The sequence below is a fragment of the Anolis sagrei genome, chromosome 5, assembly GCF_037176765.1.
Source record: "Anolis sagrei isolate rAnoSag1 chromosome 5, rAnoSag1.mat, whole genome shotgun sequence".
NCBI lineage: Eukaryota > Metazoa > Chordata > Lepidosauria > Squamata > Dactyloidae > Anolis > Anolis sagrei.
This window is the reverse complement of record NC_090025.1, coordinates 187,431,107-187,453,575: the sequence shown is the minus strand read 5'-3', so window position 1 is coordinate 187,453,575 and position 22,469 is coordinate 187,431,107. Positions and strand designations below refer to the sequence as shown.

General features: G+C 42.2%; 1 protein-coding gene across 30 annotated transcripts in view; it reads left to right on the top strand.

The window, feature by feature from the left end:
* The window catches only part of CELF2 (CUGBP Elav-like family member 2), a 652,882-nt gene that overhangs the window by 386,179 nt on the left and 244,234 nt on the right, over nt 1-22,469 (top strand). The window contains exon 1 of one of the 30 annotated variants that reach the window (XM_067469313.1): nt 748-827. The exons of the other annotated variants lie outside the window; for them this stretch is intronic. Coding sequence (XP_067325414.1) covers nt 823-827 — 5 coding nt within the window. The 5' untranslated portion in view covers nt 748-822. Of the gene's footprint in view, nt 1-747; nt 828-22,469 lie in introns of those variants that run through there. 30 annotated transcript variants of the gene reach the window in all.

Sequence of the window (22,469 nt, the reverse complement as noted above, 5' to 3'; positions counted from 1 at the left end):
AATGGAAAGGGAAGTAGGAAAGATCAAAATAGACTGTATAAAACAAGAAATTTCAGGCTTGAGAGCAAGCAAGCCTGATCCATGAATCTTTTATAAGGATCAAGAAGAATCATATGATCCAATCTGACCAGGAGCTGGTTGGCAAGCCTGAAAGTTTCAAGAGCAGCCAGTATGGTGTTGTGATTTGAGTGTAGGGACCAAGGGTGTGTGTCTACACTGTAGAATTAATGCAGTTTGACACTGCTTTAACTGCCATGGGTCACTGCTATGGTATCATGGAATCATAGTTTGATGAGGCACCAACACTCTTTGACAGAGAAAGCTAAAGACCTTGAAAAACTACAGCTTCCACTATTCCAAAGCATTGACCCATACCAGTTAAACAGGTGTCAAACTGCATTAATTCTATAGTATAGATGCACCGCAGGAGAACCAGGTTCAAATGCCTGTTCAGCCATGGAAACCCACTGGGAATCCTTGGCCAAGTCACACTCTCTCAGCCTCAAAGAAAGGCAATACCAACCCTCTTCTTAAGACACCTTGACAAGAAAACTCTGTAAGGGGGGCACTTTCATTTCCTCGTGACTTGGAAATGGCTTGAAGGCACACAACCACAACAGCAGCAGCAACAATAACATGATTCAAAACAAGTGCCTTCAAGTTTTTGTGCAGCTGTCCCTCTGTGCTGAGGCAAGTCCACCTGGTCCCCGGCTCATATCACCGCAGCCCAGCCCGGATGCGGAGTGTGGCAGCTGGCATTCTATGAAGGCTGCTATGCTTGGAGGCTGATTTCTGTACGGTTGCATCAGCCACCGTCTTTGAATGCCGTAAGTAGCCGTTCTCCTCCCTTTTCTCTCTCCCTCTGCTTTCTGCACTCTAAAACAAAAGCCCAATGGCAGTTGTGAAAAGCTTCCCTTGTTAAAACTTTCCCAACAAGCATTCTCTCCCCCCCCCCCCCAATCAATTATTGCTGAGAGTGCATCACTAATCAGGTTAGACAAGGGCTCTGCCAAATCCAACCGAGCAAGCTGATGCATTGAATATGACAAGCTGGCTTGCCTGAGATCGAATCGTATGTGCGGAGGAGCACGCGGATGCGGGTGTGCGCTGGAAGCATGCCTGACCCTGGCTGGAAAGCCTGAACTGGGAGAGAACCAAAGCGCACCAACAGTGGGAACCAACACCTGCTGAGTGTGAGCTGATGGGTGTCCAATCACCAAAATGCCTCTTTCCCCATAAGCAGCCCAGAATCTCATTTGCTTTTGTTGCAAATGCTGGCCAGTAGGGCAGCATCATTTACAATGTCTTGCCAGGCTTCCTCCAGGCAAAGCGGAAAGAATAATAATGCATTAACACAATTGTTGAGGTTATGTTTAAAGCTACAGCAATCCCAATATTATTCTTTAGGTCTTCCTAAAGGCATGCACAGAGCTGCAGAGGGGCAGAATGAAAGATATTTAGCAAGAGCATGAGAAAAACAATTCTGCTGGAAACTTCTGTCCTGGCTTCAGGATTCTGGGAATTCTGTGTGGAATTTTTCCAAGCTCAAGTTTGAAGCCCTTGACTAGGACCAGGGAGACCATGATGCAAATCCTTACTCCGATATTGAGCTAGCTGGGTGACTTTGTGCTAGTTGTTCTCTGTTCTCCTGATCTAGAGAAAAGGCAGGATACAAAGTAATTTAATAAATAAATTAACAGGGCTGTTGTGAAGATAAAATTGGATAAAGAGTACCATGGTCACAGCCCTGACTTCCTTGTTCCTCGAGATAGGATGGGATAAGTATGCAATCAATTAATAAACTCAAATAGACAAGCAGACAAGAGTTCTTTCTCCCACCCTGGACCTTCCACAGATATATAAACCCAGTTTTCCTAGTTTCCAACAGACCTCACAACCTCTGAGGATGTGTGCCATAGATGCAGGCAAAACATCAAGAGTTTAGTGAGGATGTTAAAGGCTCCTCCTTAAACTACAAACTTCATATTTCTGGAAGAGGCAGCAACTGGATTTAAAGTGGATTCATTCTCTAGTATGATGAGGTCCTAGGGACCTCATCACACTAGAGAATGAATCTACTAGAGAGGTTTGTTTTGTTGTTGTTATTGTTGTTGTTGTTGTGTCAGGAGCAAGTTGCTTCTGGTGTGAGAGAATTGGCCATCTGCAAGGACGTTGCCCAGGGGACACCTTGATGATTTGATGTTTTTATCATCCTTGTGGGAGGCTTCTCTCATGTCCCCGCATGAAGAGCTGGAGCTGATAGAGGGAGCTCATCCGCCTCTCACCAGATTCGAACCTGTGACCTGTTGGTCTTCAGTCATGCCGGCTCAGGGGTCTAACCCACTGCGCCACCGGGGGCTCCTACTAGAGAGGTATCACCTTGCTAGCCCTCCAATACAAATACCATTCCAGAGAAAACATTGCATATAGTTATCTGGAAGACCTTGAAAAGACCTAGTCACCACCACTAACCAGCATAGATAAGTGAAACCACAGAGATGGGTTCCACACTTATGGGAACCCATCTTTAAAGCCCCTTCTTTAAATTTCCATCACTTGTCTTTCAATAAAATGAGATTTACTGCTGTGACTCTCACTTTATAACCAATGAGAGAACAGGTCTCCACACTCCTTTAAGTGTGATCCTCCAGCAAGAAGCATTTCATGTCTCGTGCTTCTTTAAGACACCTGCCAATGTTTCTGCACTGGAGGCAAATGGAGAGAGGTACGCAGAGCCAATGAAAAATGGCATCTCAGGAACAATGGATCTGCTCACTTGCACTTTACGGCCTACCTCCCCTCCCCTTTCACATAATTGCATTTTATTTCACTCCTGGGAAAACTTTGTTCCTCTTATGTCTGCCTACTGTAATAACTTGACTCTTGATATAATTGTTTCTCATTGCACAGGTATCTCTTTTGTTTTGCTATGAAGGACTCTTGAAAAGTAAAGATAGAGAAATGCATGAATTGCAGGAGACAATTAAGGGAGACATTTAACCAAATTCATGTGCCCCTCCTCTTTCTTTTCCCCTATTATATTGTCGTTGTTGTACCGCCTTTTACACAAAATTGGGTTTGGAACAAAAACAATGGAGATAAAAACATACAAAAAGGGGACACTGAAATTGATTTGAGCAATTTGCAATATAAAAAGAATTTTAAGAGCAGTGAACATATCAAATATGGTTTGGTTGAATGTATGTATTCATTGTTTTTGCGCTTTCATGAGGATCTTGCACCCCTAATCCCTTGGATATTTCCAACCAATACCACATGTAGGCTATATTTCAGAGTAAGAAACTTGCAAAACCACCTCTGAAGATCCATTTCTAGGAAAATCCTATAAAATTCATGATGTCATCATAGGTCAACAAATGATTTGAAGGCATGTGCAGACACATTCAACAGGCGCTGAGCATGTTCAGTCTTCATTGGATCATTTTGGTGTCACTGATGGCTTTGCAATGAAAATTTCCCCAGCAAAATATTTTTTTTCACTTCTGCAAATGTGTATTCACCCAAGCCTTCTAATACTTGTATATAATCACTGTTATTTTGATAGCTCAAGGTCCATGCTCAAAGAATGTGAGGTCTTTCTTTCTTTATATGTAGCCTGTATGCAATTTCCTGTGCTCTGAAAAATTCAGTTAGATTATAGACATGTTGGAAATTGAAGACAGCTTGGCTACTTAAAAAAGAGACTGATCAATTAGCTCAAAATGCAAAACAGTCAATACAAATATAGGGAACAGCGCCCTTCTCAATAGGGGAGGCAAAAGCAAACTGCTGCAGCTTCTCTTAGCTTACATGTTCTTCCTCATACTGACATACTGACAGCACTCCGATGCTATTTATACACACGTTTCTTGGTTTTCATCTTGAAATGTTGGGAACTATATGGATGCATTCTATAAATGTCTTCCATGCTATGTGCATGGGTCTGCACGCATGAAGTCCACATTCATTGTCATTTTTTGCTCAGGTCATCTTTTCTGACAAAGAAAGAGATTCCTTTCAAAACTGCAAAGAAGTTGTTTTGCAAACATTCGTAGTCACTGAGTTGTTATTATTCCTTCAGGGAAAGTCCATTTAGTTTAATGCTCATTTGAATGGCATCTGTTTGAGACCTCCGCACCCTAATGATCTTTCAAAGGCATTCCACGGTGTCACGGCAGTCAGAAGACTGCAATTTCCTTTGACAGTAAGTGCTTGAGACCTTGCCAAAATTGTTCTTTTTCAGGCCCATTGTTGAATTGCTTGCTATTTTTGATGTAGTGCTCTTTGACTACTTATCTAGACACCAGAATGATGCCATGTGCTTTCTTCATTTCTCTGCCCTTCCCCATCTTACCATTAGAAGAACAAAATTAATCTGAAATACAGTTTATCCTATTTTGAATTGGGTGGCGTTGAAGAGTAAAGTAGACAGTTGGGGTTATTGTCTTTCTCGTCACATTTCCACATGGGTCTTCTTGATGTCACATTGATCACTTAGCTGTGTTTTTAGGCAGCCAAGTAATTATAGGTTTGCAATTCTCTCTCTGGGTCCTTGTCAGTCGTTGATATTCTATACAGTATTCCAAGATGCTCAGCAGGAGGTTGTCTTAGAGGATGGTAAAACAAAGAAATGGCTAAGGTTGTCAGGGCTTTACTTATACAAGGATCCAGATTTAATCTCCAATATCTCCATTTAAAGGGATCACAGTAGGCAAGGTTGGGAAAGATTTCTAACTGGAGACCTTGGCCAGTCGGAATACACAGTGCTAGCAAATATGAGTAAATGATAAAAGCAGGATCTTATGACAGCATTATAGCAGCAAGATAAGAAAGCAGAGGATTGGAAGTGATTACTCTATATACACATGTATAAGTCTAGAAATTCAACTCAAAAAATCAACCCAAAACCCTGGCTTGACTTTTCCACAGGTCAATGTGAGTACTGTACATAACTGTTACCAATAATGGAGCCATCCCCTTCTCTGAATTGATAGCAAAAGGCAATGAGCTTAGTCTATCCTAAGAAAAACTAAAAGAAGTACTGACCCCTCCCCTCTGCCATACACCACTTTTGTATTTTTTAATGTTTAGGTGGGGAAGTGGCTGGGCCATTGAATGACCATTGACTTATTCATGAATCATTTCAAAAATCATACGTTCAACTTATGCATAAAGAGCCCCCGGTGGTGCAGTGGGTTAAACCCCTGTGCCGGCAGGACTGAAGACTGACAGGTCGCAAGTTCGAATCCAGGGAGAGGCGGATGAGCTCCCTCTATCAGCTCCAGCTCCTCATGCAGGGACATGAGAGAAGCCTCCCACAAGGATGATGAAAACATCAAATCATCCGGGCATCCCCTGGGCAACGTCCTTGCAGACGGCCAATTCTCTCACACCAGAAGTGACTTGCAGTTTCTCAGGTCGCTCCTGACATGAAAAAAAAATGCATGAGATCAACTTATACATGGCCTCATGCATACTCAAGTTGATAATTGATTCTATGCTGAATGCCTAGAACTTGATAAAGTTACTTTTGTGGACTATCACTCCAGGGACTTTTATCCATTCCACTATAATTGTATTATCATTGATAGCAAATACATACTACATTGAGCATCCTTGATATTGTACCTCTCTTCAGTAGCATAATTGCTCCAATTCACTATTTCGTGGTCCCACAGTCTTCCACACATCCACCTTCCTTCACTATTGCTGTTACTTTGTTTTTAGCACAATTCCGCAATTCCATCTGTTGAAAACAAAGCAAAAAAGGCAAACATAAATTAAAATAAAGGTGAATGAGCTACTTTAGGAATATCAAGAGGGAAGGGAGAGAGAAGGAGAATCTTGCCCTCTGATGTTGTGTTATGTTTGGTATACGAACATAGAAGTGGTATAGATTCATCATACCAAGTTAGATGATGAGAGCATTGTGGGATTTAGAGCCCTTAGTGGGTTTTACCAAAAATAATCAGGGGCAGAAAATCATGGAGGGATCACGGGGCAGGCAACCCAGTAGCACAATGCACACCATCACATGGTAAGGACCATCACCAAAGGTGACTTTCCAGTGATAATGTCAGTTTGTTTGCCTCATGTGAGAGTCCTTAGAATCCTCCTGTTGGGATAACCTGCATATCATTGTTATTGTTGTGTGCATTAAAGATGTTTACAACCTGGTTTACAGATGTGGGATTTTAACATCAAATTTTAGAAGTGACCGGCAAAACTGTACTGAAACCTAATTAAGCCAAGAATTTAATAATTGTATTTTACTAACGAAGAACACAATGAGACTGAGCAATGAATAATTACTATAAGCTTAGCAAAGCATCTCATTCATCTTTGGAAATTTGCTTGGTATTGTTCTATTATCATGAGTTGGTAACCCTTGCATATTATCTAACACTCAAGAGATACAGCTGGCTTCCATCCCTGCCCTGGAATACCCCCACACTGCTCCAGATCTTCTGCAAAACCCACAGGGTTGGTTGCTTGCTTTTTGAAAAGGATTTGATTTGCAGGTTGATGTGTGTGTTGTGTGTGTGCGCATGTGTGCCAGTGCACATGTGTGCCAGAAAGGGCTGCTCTCTGGAGAATGTACAAACTGAGTAATACAAACTGAGTAATACTAATGCTCAACCAAAGCAGAGAGATACTCCACTTCGAAAGCCTCCAGGCTCACAATAAATAGTATTCATCTTAGCTCCTAGTTCTGATCTTGTAAAAGCGAACTCATGCATGCACAACATGATAGACCATGTCACGCCTCAAAGCCTTTCTCAGCACTATTATCCCATACATTTTTTATAAGCTGAAGAGTGCAACTCTGCCTCAAAAGGTATCCCATTTCTTAATGGCTTTTCAAAAAAGAAATAAATAAATACATAACAATTCAGAAGACTAGGGAAGTTATGGTTCGTATGTGAAGGCAGGATTTTGCTTTCCCTTCCATTTGCTTTAAAACTCTATATGTTTTGATTGTGCATTCCTGCACAACATGAGTGCTTTTCTTGTGTATTCCTACACCTGGCAAGGGGTTTGGCTGGATGGCCTTTGTAGCTTCCTTCAACTCTATGTTTCTATGACTCTATATAGGTAGGCGCAGTGGCTCCTTTTTGTTGTTTAGGTTCTAGTGCAACAAAATTCACATTTAGCATGTAGTAGTTTGATCCAAATTTAACAGTTACAGTTCCATCTTATGGAACTGTCCACCATGGAGTTATAGTCCAGCTCATTTGGAAACCAGCAGGTTGGGAAATGTTGTTGATTTTTCTATTATCCAGTACTGTGAGGTGAGATGAAATGATGTTGGAAGTGCCTCTGTAAGATCAAAGAAAGGATATAGCATCTGATCCACCAGTTATCTGCAAAAGTAACTAATGGAAATCAGTGAAGTTGAGCCAAGACCGGTTTTATATGGTCTGCAAAATACATGGCTGGTTAAGTCTTGCTTCTGTGATTTGCATTAGGTTGTTCTGGGTGACCTTGTTTTAGGGTGATCTTGTTTTGTAGAGTATGTTGGAGACTGTAATGTAATCTCATTGACATGTAACAGAGATATGGAGGTATTGGCACCAGACTACTGGTTTTTGTTGTTTATTCGTTCAGTCACTTCCTACTCTTTGTAACCTCATGGACCAGCCCATGCCAGAGCTCTCTGTCAGCCATGAAGACCCCTGTTCCTTCAAAGTCAAGCCAGTCACTTCCATCCATCCATCTTGTCCCTCTTCCTTTTTCCTTCCACTTTCCCCAGCATCATTGTCTTCACCAAGCTTTTCTGTCTTCTTATTATGTGGCCAAAATATTTCATCTTTGCCACTTGCAGTCCAAGGCACTCTCAGAACTTTTCCCCAACACCACAGTTCAAAAGCATCTATCTTTCTTCTCTCAGCCTTTCACATCCATAGGTGACTATGGGAATACCGTTGCTTTAACAATGTGGATCTTTTTGTTGCTAGCTAAATATTGTCTGTTTGTAGTTCTCCATAATGTGAGGAAGATACCTCTATGCAGTTGTGTAACTATGGGAGAGGGTAAATGATAGCTTAGTCACAACCCCTCCCCCCCAGGACATTTTCCATCAGTTCTCAAATTTATACATTTCCAGAAGTTGAGAAAAAATGTTCACAATTGCAACTCTTCTGTCTGCTATGTTCACATCCTGTTGGCAACTCTGTCTGAAGCTTTCCTTTGGATGCCTAAACTGTCTTTATAAAGACTCAATAGAAGTTTGCAATTTGGGAAAATTCCAAAGGAAATTTTGATTTAAGGGTATAATTCTTATTTGGGGAGAAATGTCATGACTTTTCTTCCTCTATAGCTAATCCCCTGAGCTTCTACCACTGAATTATGGACCTTCCTGTTGGAACAACATAAACAACAACACAGGATAGAACAATGTTGCAGAATAACCCCAAAGCAGCTGTGCTGGCAAAAGAAATTCCCCGGGAAGCTTGCGAAAACAGCCATGTCTTTTAAAGAGTTGAGGGATTGTGGTTTTACTTAAGCAATGACAGAACCCAATGAAATTGTCTTCATGTTATAAACGTCGAGCTGAAGAAAGTTACAGCTCATTCGCGATGTAATATCCCTAATGCACCCTGACAGCAGCAAATTCATTCTACCTTCAAAAATGAACAGGCTTAAATGAAAAGTGGTGTTAAATGCTGCGAGTGTATGAAGGAATGGGAACACCACAAGGGCTAGCAGCAATGTCCCATGGCGTTGCAAAATGAAATCAAAAGGCTCCGGATTGCCAGGGGAAACTGCCCGTACTGACCATTCGGAGAACGGTTCTGCGGGTTTCTTACCTTGATCCGAAAGCCATCCAATTAAGTGCAGCACTGCTAAGCAAGACAATATGGTTTGGAGAGTTGTAATGGTACCACCCACAAGGACAAGCATCAAAAGCTGCTTTGGAGTCAGGCTGTGTTGGAACAGAGTCCCAGCTTGTGAGCCTTTCTTTAATATTTTTAGGAAGTACCATTCTGGGATTTAAAGCAATGCCGTGCCTGGACCAGAGTATTAGATAGAAAAGGCCCATTTTTAACAAACCGTGGATGAACAATGAGATGCTCTCTCCTGGTGGGTCCAGAGTTGGATGTTTCATTTTTTTGGCCAAAATTCCAATTGTTAATAATGCTTGAAAATATTACTGCAGTATATCCTGCCCAAAGAAAGAAAGAAAGAAAGAAAGAAAGAAAGAAAGAAAGAAAGAAAGAAAAGAGAAGCTATACATTTAGTCTCTTATTCTTGTTGCATCACACTTGAAGGCAGAGGAGGACTTTTAAAAAATCATCACCATCATGTATGTATTTATTTAAAGTGTCTATCCTGGTATTTCAGCCTACAAGGACTCCTTAAAGTGACTTGTTGCAAAAACAAACATGCGGGGTACGGGAAATGATTAAAGCAATTAAATCCCGCCTTAAAATTGGAATACAGCATTTTCAAGCTGCATGGTAAATAAAAGCATTTATAACCGACTACAGCGTGCAGATTAACCAGTCCCTCATGCCCAGCAGGACAAAATGATCTTAGCCCATTTTGTAAAAACCAAAAACCTCAGTGGAGCAGACCAGATGAGCTTTCCTCAGCAGGAGATGTCACAGAGCTGGCACAATCCTAGAGGAGGAATTTAAAGTGTCATGAGACAAGACACAAGACATATAAAAGGTCCTCCTTGGTAGTCAGGCCCGTAGCCAGGATTTCGTTTCGGGGGGGGGGCTGATTTTCTTTCAGGGGGGTTTCTGGGGGGGCTGAGTTTCGGGGGGGGGGGCTGAGTCTGAGTGAAAGAGGGTCTAGCCTAGCAAACCTTTTGTATCATTACCCCAATACCCCCATGCATATGGGATATATTGAGTATGGTGATCAGATCATGATATGAATAAACATAACAGTTTAAATAATGCACCAATAAGGCCTTTTCGCGAACCACCATGAAAATTTCGGGGGGGGGGGGGGCTGAAGCCCCCCCCCCCCCCCCGGCTACATGCCTGTTGGTAGTCATTCTGTACAAGACCTGTGAATGGAGAAATGGAGAATGAAACCCATTCTTCCAACTTTCCCAATTTGATCACAGAATCATAGAATTGGAAGAGATCTCATGGGCCATCCAGTCCAACCCCCTGCCAAGAAGCATTCAAAGCACCCCTGACAGATGATCAGTTCTTTGTCCCGCTTTTTCAACTGCTATTAAAATGTTCCAGTTTCTCTCTCCTTCTCTCACATGTCTCTTTTGTCCTAAGCTTCAATTGCTGCAAAATGAGTTCATTGGCAACGAGGTTCCACATAGTCAAAGCAATGGTATTCCTTGTAATAACCTATGGACGCAAGAGCTGAACCATAATGAAAGCTGAGCAAAGGAAGACAGACACTTTTGAACTGTGGTGCTGGAGGAAAATTTTGAGAGTGCCTTGAACTGCAAGAAGATCAAAGCAGTCCATATTCCAGAAAATAATGCCCAACTGCTTACTGAAGGGAAGGATATTAGAGGCAAAGTACTTTGGCCATATAATGAGAAGACAGGAAAGCTTGGAGAAGACAATGATGCTGGGGAAAATGGAAGGAAAAAGAAAGGGGGGCCGACCAAGGGCAAGATGGATGGATGGTATCCTTGAAGTGACTGACTTGACCTTGAAGGAGCTGGGAGTGGTGATGGCCGACAGGGAGCTCTGGGCCATCAGGTCACAAAGGGTTGGAAATGACTGAATGAATAAACAAGTTCTAAATGTAAAATTAGTTTACATTCAGTTAACCTAGGGTACATCTAAACTGTAGAATTAATGCAGTTTGACACCACTTTAATTGCTTAATGCTATGGAATTGTGGAAGTTCCAGTTTTAGAAGTTCCTTTCGCTTTCTCTGCCAAAGAGCGTTATTGTCTCTCAAACCACAACTACCAGGATTTTATTACATTGAGCTGTTGAAGTTAAAGTGGTGCCAATCTGCATTAAATCTACAGTGTAGATACATCTCCAGTGGAAGAGGAGCTAAAATAGGAGGAAAGGAGTGATATCATGTCTGAGTTGTTGTAGGTTTTTTCAGGCTATATGGCCATGGTCTAGAGGCATTCTCTCCTGACGTTTCGCCTGCATCTATGGCAAGCATCCTCTAAGGATGCTTGCCATAGATGCAGGTGAAACGTCAGGAGAAAATGCCTCTAGACCATGGCCATATAGCCCGAAAAAACCTACAACAACTCAGTGGTTCTGGCCATGAAAGCCTTCAACAATATGATATCATGTCTTCCCAATAAGCTCAGAGCAAAGCAAGCTGCTACAGCCTCTCCTAACCTTTTCTTTCTTACTGGCTTACAACTTTTGCCATTTTGATCACACTCTCATGTTGTTTAGCCAAGCATGTCCTGGACATTCCATAGATATATAAACCCCACTTTCCTAGTTTCCAACAGACCTCACAACCACTGAGGATGTCTGCAATAGATACAGGTGAAACGTCAGGAGAGAATACTTCCAGAAATGGCCCTACAGTCCAGAAAACCCACAGCTACCCACATCCTGGTTTTCATCTGTGGAACACTGGAAGATATGTGTTCCAAGTCTACACTGTGTTTGGTGCAAAAAATTGAACATGGATGTACTCATCAGAGAAGTCTTAAGTTGTAAAACTATAACTCCCAGGACTCCAAAACATTGAGACATGGCAGTTAAAGGGGTGTCAAACCACATTCATTCTGTAGTGTAGGTGTATCCTAAGTAGTGCTGTTGATGACCAGGGCTCTTGGCAGTCACCTGAAGTCAAAGTTTGTCTTGAAGGCCACTGACATCTCCTAGACACATAAAAAATAAGTGCTGGAAGAGTTCTTGCAGGTGGTCAAGCATTACTACATCAGGCTAGAAATTCTAAATTCTGGGATCTTGCGGGTTTGTATTTAATCATATTTTCACCTATAGACTTCTCTCCTGTTTCAGGACTTTCAGCCACTTGCTTCACTCTTTATTCTGCAACATGTGCACATCTACCCTTTAAAAACAAAATCTCAAGAGAAGTTCCTGAAGTAAAAAACAAACAAACAAACAAACATCAGATGCTTTAGCTTTTTCTTGCTGGAGCATCTTTTCTACAAGAAAAGGTCAATGTGTGTAAAGATTTTTACATTAGGCGTTGTGGAGGTGGGGAGGGGAGGATGCAAGCAAGAGGGAATATAGATGTTTATAAACCAATGAATAGAGAAGAGGACTTTTATCCCTCTCTCATAAAATACTCAGGGGAGTTTATTGTGTAGGGGGGAAAGTGCTTTATGCAATGGCCCGCTTCAGATACAGTCCTTTGTTATGTTTTATATATCACCCAACAATAGACATTTGAAAACCAGGACTCCTGTGGCCAGGTTATTAATGGTGCAGAACATACAAGCTGGTAGAGACTGCAGCAGTTTGCTTTAGCCCAGTGGTTCTCAACCAGTGGGTTCTCAGATGTTTTGGCTTTTAACTCCCAGAAATCCTAACACCTGGTAAACTGGTTGGGATTTCTGGGAGTTGTAGGCCCGACCTACCTGTCCGAACGCGTCTCCTCCTATGAACCAGTTAGGACATTAAGATCGTCTGGGGAGGCCCAGCTCTCGATCCCGCCGGCTTCACAAGCATGCCTGACGGGGACGAGAGACAGGGCCTTCTCAGTGGTGGCCCCTCGGCTGTGGAACGCCCTTCCTGCAGATATTAGATCGACCCCTTCCTTGCTGGCATTCCGGAGGAAAGTAAAGACCTGGCTGTTTGAACAGGCGTTCGACTAAGCAGTGTGATTGATTGACTGACTATCGGAACACGGAATGTCGGATAACGAGTTTGGATTCTGATTTCATTGATGAGACCTGATGGATTTGTTATATTGATATAGTGATGTATTGATATTGATGTTTAATGATTTGTGATGCTATTGCTTTTAAATGCTTAATGATTTTGTATTGTGTATACCTAAATTGTTGTAAACCGCTCTGAGTCGCCTAAGGGCTGAGAAGAGTGGTATACAAATAAAGTAAATAATAAATAATAAATAAATAAAACATATGGGGACCCACAGGTTGAGAAGCACTGCCTTAGTCTGAGACTGTTGGGGAAAGCAAAAATCTGCCATCTCTTGCCTTCTCTGTTAATGGACTGCAAATTGCTTTTGGAGGTTGAACCCTGTTTGTACTTTGAACTCAGTTTGCAGCCAATGAAACAAAAGGAGGAAGAGAAGAGGGAAACTGGGGTGTTTTGAAAGCAGCTGGAAAAGTGGATTAATTATTTTTATTTATTTATTTATTTGCAGTATTTGTATACTTTTCTCACCCCGAGGGGGCCTCAAAGCGGTTTACACATAAGTAATGGCAAAAATTCAAAAATTCAATGCCAGTACAATTACAATTATACACTATAATTAGACATAAATCAAATTAAAAAATACATCCATGAGCAATAAAACAATCATTAAAACAATTGGCACTCTCCCTGCCAAAAGTGCATTCTGAAACTAGATTATATGAAAGTGTAGATGTGGTTTATCCTATATTCCACTATGACCATCATAGGAACATCCTGTAGAAAGCTGGAATTTATAGTTTAGTGAGCCAGACCAAAGTACAGATCCCACAGAGTGCTCTCAGTACACATTTATAGCACTGTTATCCCAGTGATATAGCTCCATCCCATTCAATCCTTGTGTTTGCAGTTTGGTAAGGCACTGAAGTACTCTGGCTGAGAATTATAAGTGCTGCTTAGCTACCAATCCCAGGATTGCACAAGGTGGAATCATGGCAGTTAAAGTGGAATCATAGTGCCATAGATTGTCTAGTCCAGGATTCCATTGGATACAGCTTTTGAAGTTATCATGGAATATAGTAATATAACTGTGTACTGAGAGAATGCCTTGGTCAACTTTTTGGACGTGTAACAGAAGAGGAAATATCTTCTTGGCTTTTGCATCAGGCAGCAAAATAATATGGAGCAGCCATGAGGATCAGCAGTTACAACATGAGATCCCTTAACTAAGTACAGCAGTGGTTCTCAACTTGGGGTCCCCAGATGTTTTTGGCCTACAACTCCCAGAAATCCCCGCCAGTTTACCAGCTGTTAGGATTTCTGGGAGTTGAAGGCCAAAAACATCTGTGGACCCCAGGTTGAGAACCACTGAAGTACAGCCTCCATCTTTAGAGCTGGTGTATTACTGAATGGCAGAGGCTAAACTCCAATATATATATTGGATAGCCACTACCTTCTTACTTTATTAGTACACAGAGAGGAATCTAAATGAAAAATACCTTCAGATGTGATCCAGGAACATACTCTTTAAATCAGTGGTTCTCAACCTGTGGGTCCCCAGATGTTTTGGCCTTCAACTCCCAGAAATCCTAACAGTTGGTAAACTAGCTGGGATTTCTGGGAGTTGTAGGCCAAAACACCTGGGGACACACAAGTTGAGAACCACTGGTTTAAATGCTGGTGACACAAAATTCACAAACAGTCAGTAAAATTAGTCAGCAGTGCTAAGGAAGAAGAATTGTGGTACCCATTTCATTAGGTTCACTTCCATTGCTAGATAGGTATGCAGGTGACTATCTATCCTAGCATCTGTGCATTTATCTTCCCACCTTTCCTTTCCAAAGGAATCTATACTGCATTTTCGACAAGGAGTGGATTGCTTTCATGGAACTGTCTTTTGTTTGTTGCTGTATCCTTCCTTACAGCATTCTAGTAGAAGAGTAACTCATTCCGTTCCATTTACTGATGCGATGGCATTACATTTTTGCATATTGGTTTCAGCATTGCATTGTTTGAGAGGGTATTAGCAGGTTTTTTGAGTAGGATTTAATAACAGGATAAGCTGATGAATGGTTTGCATTTGGGGAAGCAGCTGATCCCCTCTAACTAGAAGGGCCTCCCTCCTCTCCCCAATCCCATAAAATGCTCCTGTTATTTGTGGATAGCTTAGCAGAAGCTTAGTTTATGTTTAAACTCTTTTTAAAAAAAATCAAAGACATTAACCAATATGCTAATGCAAATCATTACACATAGTAACAGAGGAAGGAATGGAACATTATGCTACATAAGGGAACATTGATGAAATAGTGTTTTGATTCAAAGTGAGTCACAGAGGATCACCTGAAAAAGTTAGAAGTAGGAAATACTGAGGGCCCTTCCAAACAGGCCAAAATCCCGAGAAGAACTGGGTTTTTAAATCCCAGTTCTTCTTGCAAATGAGACTGTGTCCCAGATTTGAATAAATTGTGCTGCGTCTTGTATCATTTTTCCCCATGAGTCAATTGTCCCATATTTTTGCTACACTCCTTTATGTATAGAGTGGCAAAGGTGTGACCCAAACTCAAATGACGGCAGTGGCAGCAGAATATTTGGGGATCCTTTTAAGGGCTGGAGTCCCATCCAAGAAGAGGCCACAGCCAAGTCTTGTGGCTCAACCTCTGAATGAGCCCCTTGTTCTCTTAAACAGACTCTCCCAAAAAAAGCCAGGCTTTCCTGGTGGGGTGGCTAGATGCCATCCCAGCAACTACTGGGATGGCACTGAGCCACCCCCAAAAACCCCAATCTCCCCAAAACTACTCTTAAAAATTCTAACATCTTATTCAGCCATCATTACAGTGGTCCTGGAGTTTTCTTGGCATGTAGAAATGACACACCAAGAGATGGTGGGTGAGGAGGAAAATCACTCCCCCCCCCCCCATCACCATAAGTTTTTAAAAGTTTTTAGGGTTTCTTTTGGGGTCCTGGTGGGAGAGGTGGGCACCATCTTGGACCTTTGGGCTCCAGGAGCCAAAAAGTGTGACATGGCTGTGGGGACTCAACTCAGGGTAGTCCCAGGACTACTAAGGTGTGAGTCCCCACAGGCCCAATACTCCACTAGACCTGGAATGCCTGCTTGGGGTATCTAATTAATTCAAAACAAAGCAGGTAATTCCTGTTATAATGTTAATTTGCTTTTACCTGCGGCATCATTTGGACGCCTCAGGTAAGAGCTATGACAGGTCCCACTTTTTTTTGGCCTGTCTGGAAGAACTTGATTCTGGGTAGGAGGGATGGCTGTGGCAACAGAAACTGGGATCACAGAAGGTAATCCCAGGAGTCTGTTTCCACAGGCTCCAAAGATCCAGACCTTCAGACAATGTCTGGAACTTTAAAGGATTTTTAAACCAGGATTTAATTTAGAAAATCATGTGTACTCTAGGTTTAGATGGTTTAGCATGAAACGTTATCTGGATGCCTCAAGCTAATCTATTTCCCAGCCTGTGTTCTAGGGCTGAGTAAATAGGGCCCGAGGGCTAGAGCGAGAGAGAGAAGGCTTTCTCAGTGGCTGCCCCCAGATTCTAAATTTGAATAAATTAGAATTATCATTGTCATCATCATCACCACCCCCCAAAATTGGTCTCACACCTCCAGAGCATGTCCTTCCTAGTATTAGAATATAAGACAGCCATTCAGCAGTGGAACTCTCTGCCCCGGAGTGTGGTGGAGGCTTCTTCTTTGGAAGGTTTAAACAGAGGCTGGATGGCCATCTGTCAGGGGTGATTTGAATGCAATATTCCTGCTTCTTGGCAGGGGGTTGAACTGGATGGCCCATGAGGTCTCTTCCAACTCTTTGATTCTATGATTCTATGATATATGACATTCCTTACTTGATCTAGTGGTTGCTTTCCATAAAAACATATAGTTTAAATTCATGAATGTTGTTGTGATCTGGTAGATTCCAGAATGGCCCATTTCATTCAACCTGCTGACTTTGATATGCACAGTCAAACATATCAAAGGAGTATCTCACTCTTTTCTGTGACTCGGTAGATTGTGGCAGCAGGTTAAGGGTAGTCTGGACTCAGTGGGGAGACATACATGGCAACCTGAAGGAAACCTCTGGAATTATCCATTTGTCGTCTACAACCATCTAAATGGGAAATCCTGTTTTCAGCTGCTGCAGATGCTAAGTCATCTGGTTATTCAGAAACCAAAAGCTGGAACACATAAAATTTAAATGTGTTTATATCCTTATGCAGGAGCAACTCTGTGAAAATTTCTTGCCACCACTTACAAGTTTGAAATACCAGGACACTTGGGAAGCTTCAATGAGTTCAAAATACAACTGCAAAAGTTTTTGATTGGAGCCTGTGAATCAATCTTGTATGAGCTTCCTGAGCTTTCAGTTGTCCCCAGGTTCAATTCAAAGTGCTGGTTTTTAACTTTTAAAGTCATAAGTATCCTGGATGAAGAAAATATGAGGAATCAGTGTCCTCTATATAACTACTATCTGCTTTCCTTTTCTTACAAGTAGAGTCTGATGACTATTTTTGGACTATAGCTCCCTGTTTTGTGTCACAACAACAATCTGAAATCCATCCCCAATGGTGATTAATAATATTGTCTGGGATCAATTAAATGCAGAACATGATGATGTTGTGTCACTGTTTTCAAAAATACACATAAGGGAGAGGAAGAAGAATCAGGCATGTTTTTGCTGACTTTGGTGGGAATTAAGAGGTTGAAACCCAGTTCTGTTCAATGTGTTATTGCTCGGAATGTGTACCTTGCCTTTTATAGATTGATCATCTCTTATCTAGAATTGCAAAATCATAAATATTCCAAAATCTGCCACATGGGTGAAATGGGTTTGCTCATTCATTTTGTAACAATTCCTCAAAATCTGAGATTTCTTCATTTTCAGGATTTGTAGGTCTTTCAGCACAACCCTAGGCCCCCTGATGACACAGCAGGTTAAACTGCTGAGCTGCTGAACTTGCTGACTAAAAGGTTGGTAGTTCGAATTTGGGGAGCAGGGTGAGCTCCCACTGTTAGGCCCAGCTTCTGCCAACCTAGCAGTTCGAAAACACGGAAATGTGAGTAGATCGATAAGTACCGCTTCTGTGGGAAGGTAATGGCACTCCATGCAGTCATGCCAGACACACATGACCTAAGAGGCGTCTATGGACAATGCTGGTTCTTTGGCTTAGAAATAGAGATGAGCACCACTCCCCAGAGTCAGACATGACTAGACTTAATGTCAGGGGAAACCTTTATCTTCAGCACAACCCTATGGTGTCCTTGGACCAGAAGTCCTTCATTTCAGTAGGGTTTAATGGGTATCCACTTGAAGTTCAGGAATGTATCCCTTGTATCTACAAGGGGCATGCTATTTCTCCTTAGTTGTTAGTTCGCTTTTGAAGATGGGATCAGCAAACAGCATGGAAGTCTCCACAGCAAAATTCATGCTAATGAATGTTGACATCAGTAAACAACATAACATGATATACTTTAAAGCATTGACATGGATTTCTGAATTGCCTTTGTTTTAGATCCATCACGGGACTGTGCATTATCCGTGCTCAACCCCCTCCCAAAGTTAGCTCTGATGTAAGGTTACAAATAAAGGTGAAGCGAAGAAAGGGACGTAATTCAGCAAATAATGGAAAAAAATTGCTCCCACTTTACTTCATTCTCCCTTTCGCTTTTTTTTTTCACACTCAGTGTCAGCATAAAAAGATTGAAAACGCAGTGAACTGTGATTGAGCTAGAGGGATTCATATGTATTTTTTATTTTATTTTGGGAATATTGATTCAGCAGCAGCTGTTACCCTAGTTTCATGTGTTTGATGGCATTATAAGTAATTAATTAACCAGCATCACACAGAGGTTGGCTGTCCTTTTAAATTACTTGTAGTAGTCAGAAAAGGTGTATCGGATATCCTGGCTGTGTGAGGAATAAAATAAAATTTGAAAGTGATCACCAAAGGTATTTTTAAAAGAGTAGCCATTTACGATCACTTGGCCTCCCCTTTTCCACTGGTTTATTTATTTATTTATTTCAGAGTTTTCTATACTGAGCTTCTCAACCTCACTGAGGGACTCAGCCCGGTTTCCAGCCATAAAAACATATACACTCATTAAAATATCATATATCACAATTACAAAAACAACTTTAAAAACACTATATATAAAACTACAGTGGTCAGTCGTTCTATTAAGATGGATCTACCTCAACTTCCATCCAGGGTCCTATGGTGTTGTCTCATTCATCGAAGGCCTGACTCCACAGCCACGTCTTCACCCGTTTCCTAAATGTTAGGATGGATGGGGCGGTTCTGGCCTCCAGAGGGAGAGAGTTCCAGAGTCGCGGGGCCACCACCGAGAAGGCCCTGTCCCTCGTCCCCACCAGGCACGCTTGCGAGGCTGGTGGGACCGAGAGCAGGGCCTCTCCAGATGATCTTAGTAATCTTGATGGTTCGTAGGGGAGAATACGTTCGGAGAGGTAAACAGGGCCGGAGTCGTTTAAGGCTTTATAGGTCAACACCAGCACTTTGAATTGTGCTCGGAAGCTAATTGGCAGCCAGTGGAGCTGGCGTAACAGCGGAGTGGTGTGCTCCCTGTACCCAGCCCCCGTTAGTAATCTGGCTGCCGCGCGTTAGACTTGCTGCAGCTTCCGGACAGTCTTCAAAGGCAACCCCACGTAGAGAGCGTTGCAGTAGTCTAAGCGGGATGTAACCAAAGCGTGTACTACCGTGGCCAAGTCAGCCCTCCCAAGGTACGGACGCATTGTGGTTAGCCACAATGGTAAAGTAGACTTTTTATATTTCCCTCGGTTTCAGTCAATTAGCATCACACAAATGAACATGATGTGAAAGTGGAAAATGTGGCAACTTTCAGCTTGCATTGTTGAAATGTAGCATTGCTGGCCAGATGTCTCCTTGAGGCATTGAGTTCATTCCCTACTTTTGTCTCCAACCAAAATTCCCCTTCTAATCCCTTTACTCCCAAAGCCATAGTTAAGCCATTATACCTCAATTATGGTTACTACTTGGTAACCACGGTTCTCTCTTCCTCCCACTTTCTCATTTTACCTCAAATGTTGCAAACTGAGTTCAAATGCAAAACTAATTTGTACTCAATTAGCAGGGAAGAGAGGTTAACTCTTGCCCCTTTCTCTTGACTCAGCTAAAAGTAAATTGGTACAGCCTCTCCTAGCTTGTGTGTTCTTCATTCTTAACGTTTGTGTTTTTTTAATCATATTGCCCACATTCTGATGTTGCTTGGCCACATGCATCCTGGTTTCCTTCTGTTGGTGGGTATGAGCAAACAGGAAAAAAACATCTTAAGGCTCATAGTCTCATCCTGAGATTTCTTCCTTTTCCTCCAAGCATCAGACCAGAGGGGCCTGACCCCGAAACCTGGGAACTCTAAAAACTCTTGCAATGAATTTGTTCTTCCATTCCCTCTTGCAGACAGAAATTGAAATCCCATTAGTTAAAGACCTAAATCCTGTTCCTTGGGGAAGAGCAGCTCCTTTCCACTCCAGATCTCTCTTTCTGAACTAAACCTTTACAAGGATTCCCTACTCTCCAATTAGTTAACAGAGATTATAATTACATACAATTATGAGATTAGAAGACTGGACTATCAATGAAAAGTGTTTAATCTCATTGCTTATATACTCATGTTTACGTTGACCACATATATAAGTAAAGGGCAGGTTTGGGGCCAGAATTATAGAGTTTAATATGACCCATGGATGAGCTGAAGGTCATTCCATAGAAAATGAAAAGCACCATCATTTCCTTAGGGGTCCAGCTGCCTCTGGCTGATGCTGCACCTATTTTCCCACTAAGGCATTCAAAATAATATTTTGTCATTCTACTCAGGTAAGAGGTTACCTCCTTTTTATCAAGTTAAGGCATATAGTATTAACTCTTATCAAAAACAAAACCACTTCTTTCTCTGAATACAGTGACAAAAGGGAGAAATTAGTCCATTGTGGGGGAACCTAAAGAAGCACTGACTCCCCTCTTCTCTACCAGTGCTCCTTGGAGGGGAAGCACCAAAGAGTGGAGAGAATGGAGTGGGATGGTGTTTCTTTTAAGTGTAACCACTCAGCAAAGGAAATGGATCCTTTTTAAATATAATAATTAAGGTTCAATACTTACATCTGTAGCCTAACTGTTGTAACATGGTGTCAGTGTCCTTCTCCCTAACACAAAGCTGTGTTTTTCCTTCTGGGGCTGTTCAGAGCAGGAAGGATGCAGTTTACATGTTGGTAAGCAAATTGACCAAGGACAAGATGGATGTATGGTATACTTGAAGTGATTAGCTTGACTTTGAAGGAACTGGGGGGTGGCCACGGCCGACAGGGAACTCTGACGTGGGCTGGTCCATGAGGTCACGAAGAGTTGGAAGTGAGTGAACGAATGAACAACAACAAGCAAATGGAAGATCACTCTTCACCCATCTCACTTTGCAAAGTCCAGTTTCCATCTCATACATTGAAGTTGCTGCAACTTTTGCCACTGTCCATTTGTTGGGCTGGCTCGTGCGATTGTTCCAGCTCCTTCTTTGGCTCTGATGGTGGCAGTGGCACACTTCTCTCATCTAATTCCTAGGTGTAGGACAGCCTGGCGTGCTTGAGTATGACAACAGCCATGTCTCAACAACTGTGGCAATGGTTCCAGAGCAGCCCTACAGCATCATTAACAGCTTAAGACAGGCATGGGCAAACCTTGGCCCTCCAGATGTTTTGAACTTCAACCTAAGTGGCTGAAGGGGAAAAGGAAAGGGACAGAGACTGTTAGGAATTGTGGGAGTTGAAGTCCAAAACACCTCTGGAGGGCCAGAGTTTGCCCATGCCTGGTTTAAGAGCGGGAGAAAAGGAGCATGGCCTTGCCAAAGCCAGAAAAATTGCTGGATCGGGAGCACAAATACAGGCCCTTGGCTGCAAGAGGGAACTGAAGCAGCAGCAACAGGTCAGATGGAAGATAACATGTGCAAGGGGAGGAGTGTTATCTTCCACTAGCTTTGTTATGAGTAAACTGACCCTCCATAGTCTGAGCAGCTGAGAAGGGAAAGCACAACTCAAGGATTGTGGTGCAGAAGGAGGTCTACAGTAGTTACACAATGTGTCCCACTTAGGTTGTGGTTTCCTGGAGGCTGCAACAGTGGCAGTCATTTGGGTATCACCCCCCTATTATGGTGTTAGCCAGTGCAGGTCTGCACTCCCATCTCCCCCCCCCCCCCCAAGATATATTACTACATTTATAAGTAAAAACAGGCTTTTAAAATTGATTGTTTTGACTAAATTCCTTATACATGAGTAAATACGGTAGTTCTTCAAAAAAGCAAAGAATTACATGCAGCTTTATGACATGTAACACAACACATCTAAGCTCTGGGATCTACATTTTTAACTTCCTGTCGTTAGCAGATATGCTGGGAGGTACATGGTGTTTATCCCCCATTTTGCAGAGTGAAACTGAATGATCACGAATTGCTCACGGCTGCTTAGCGTCCCAGCGTCTGAGCTGGGATTTCAACCTCGGCTTCTCAGGTGCCAATCTGGCATTCAGCCTACTGGATTATGTTGACATTGAGGGATGAGATGCCCGCATGCATGCATACATGCATGTGTGAGTGCTCACTTGCTTTGTAAAGGTTATTTTGTTTTAAGCATACCCGAGCAACATAATGATTAGACATGACAGTTTGGCT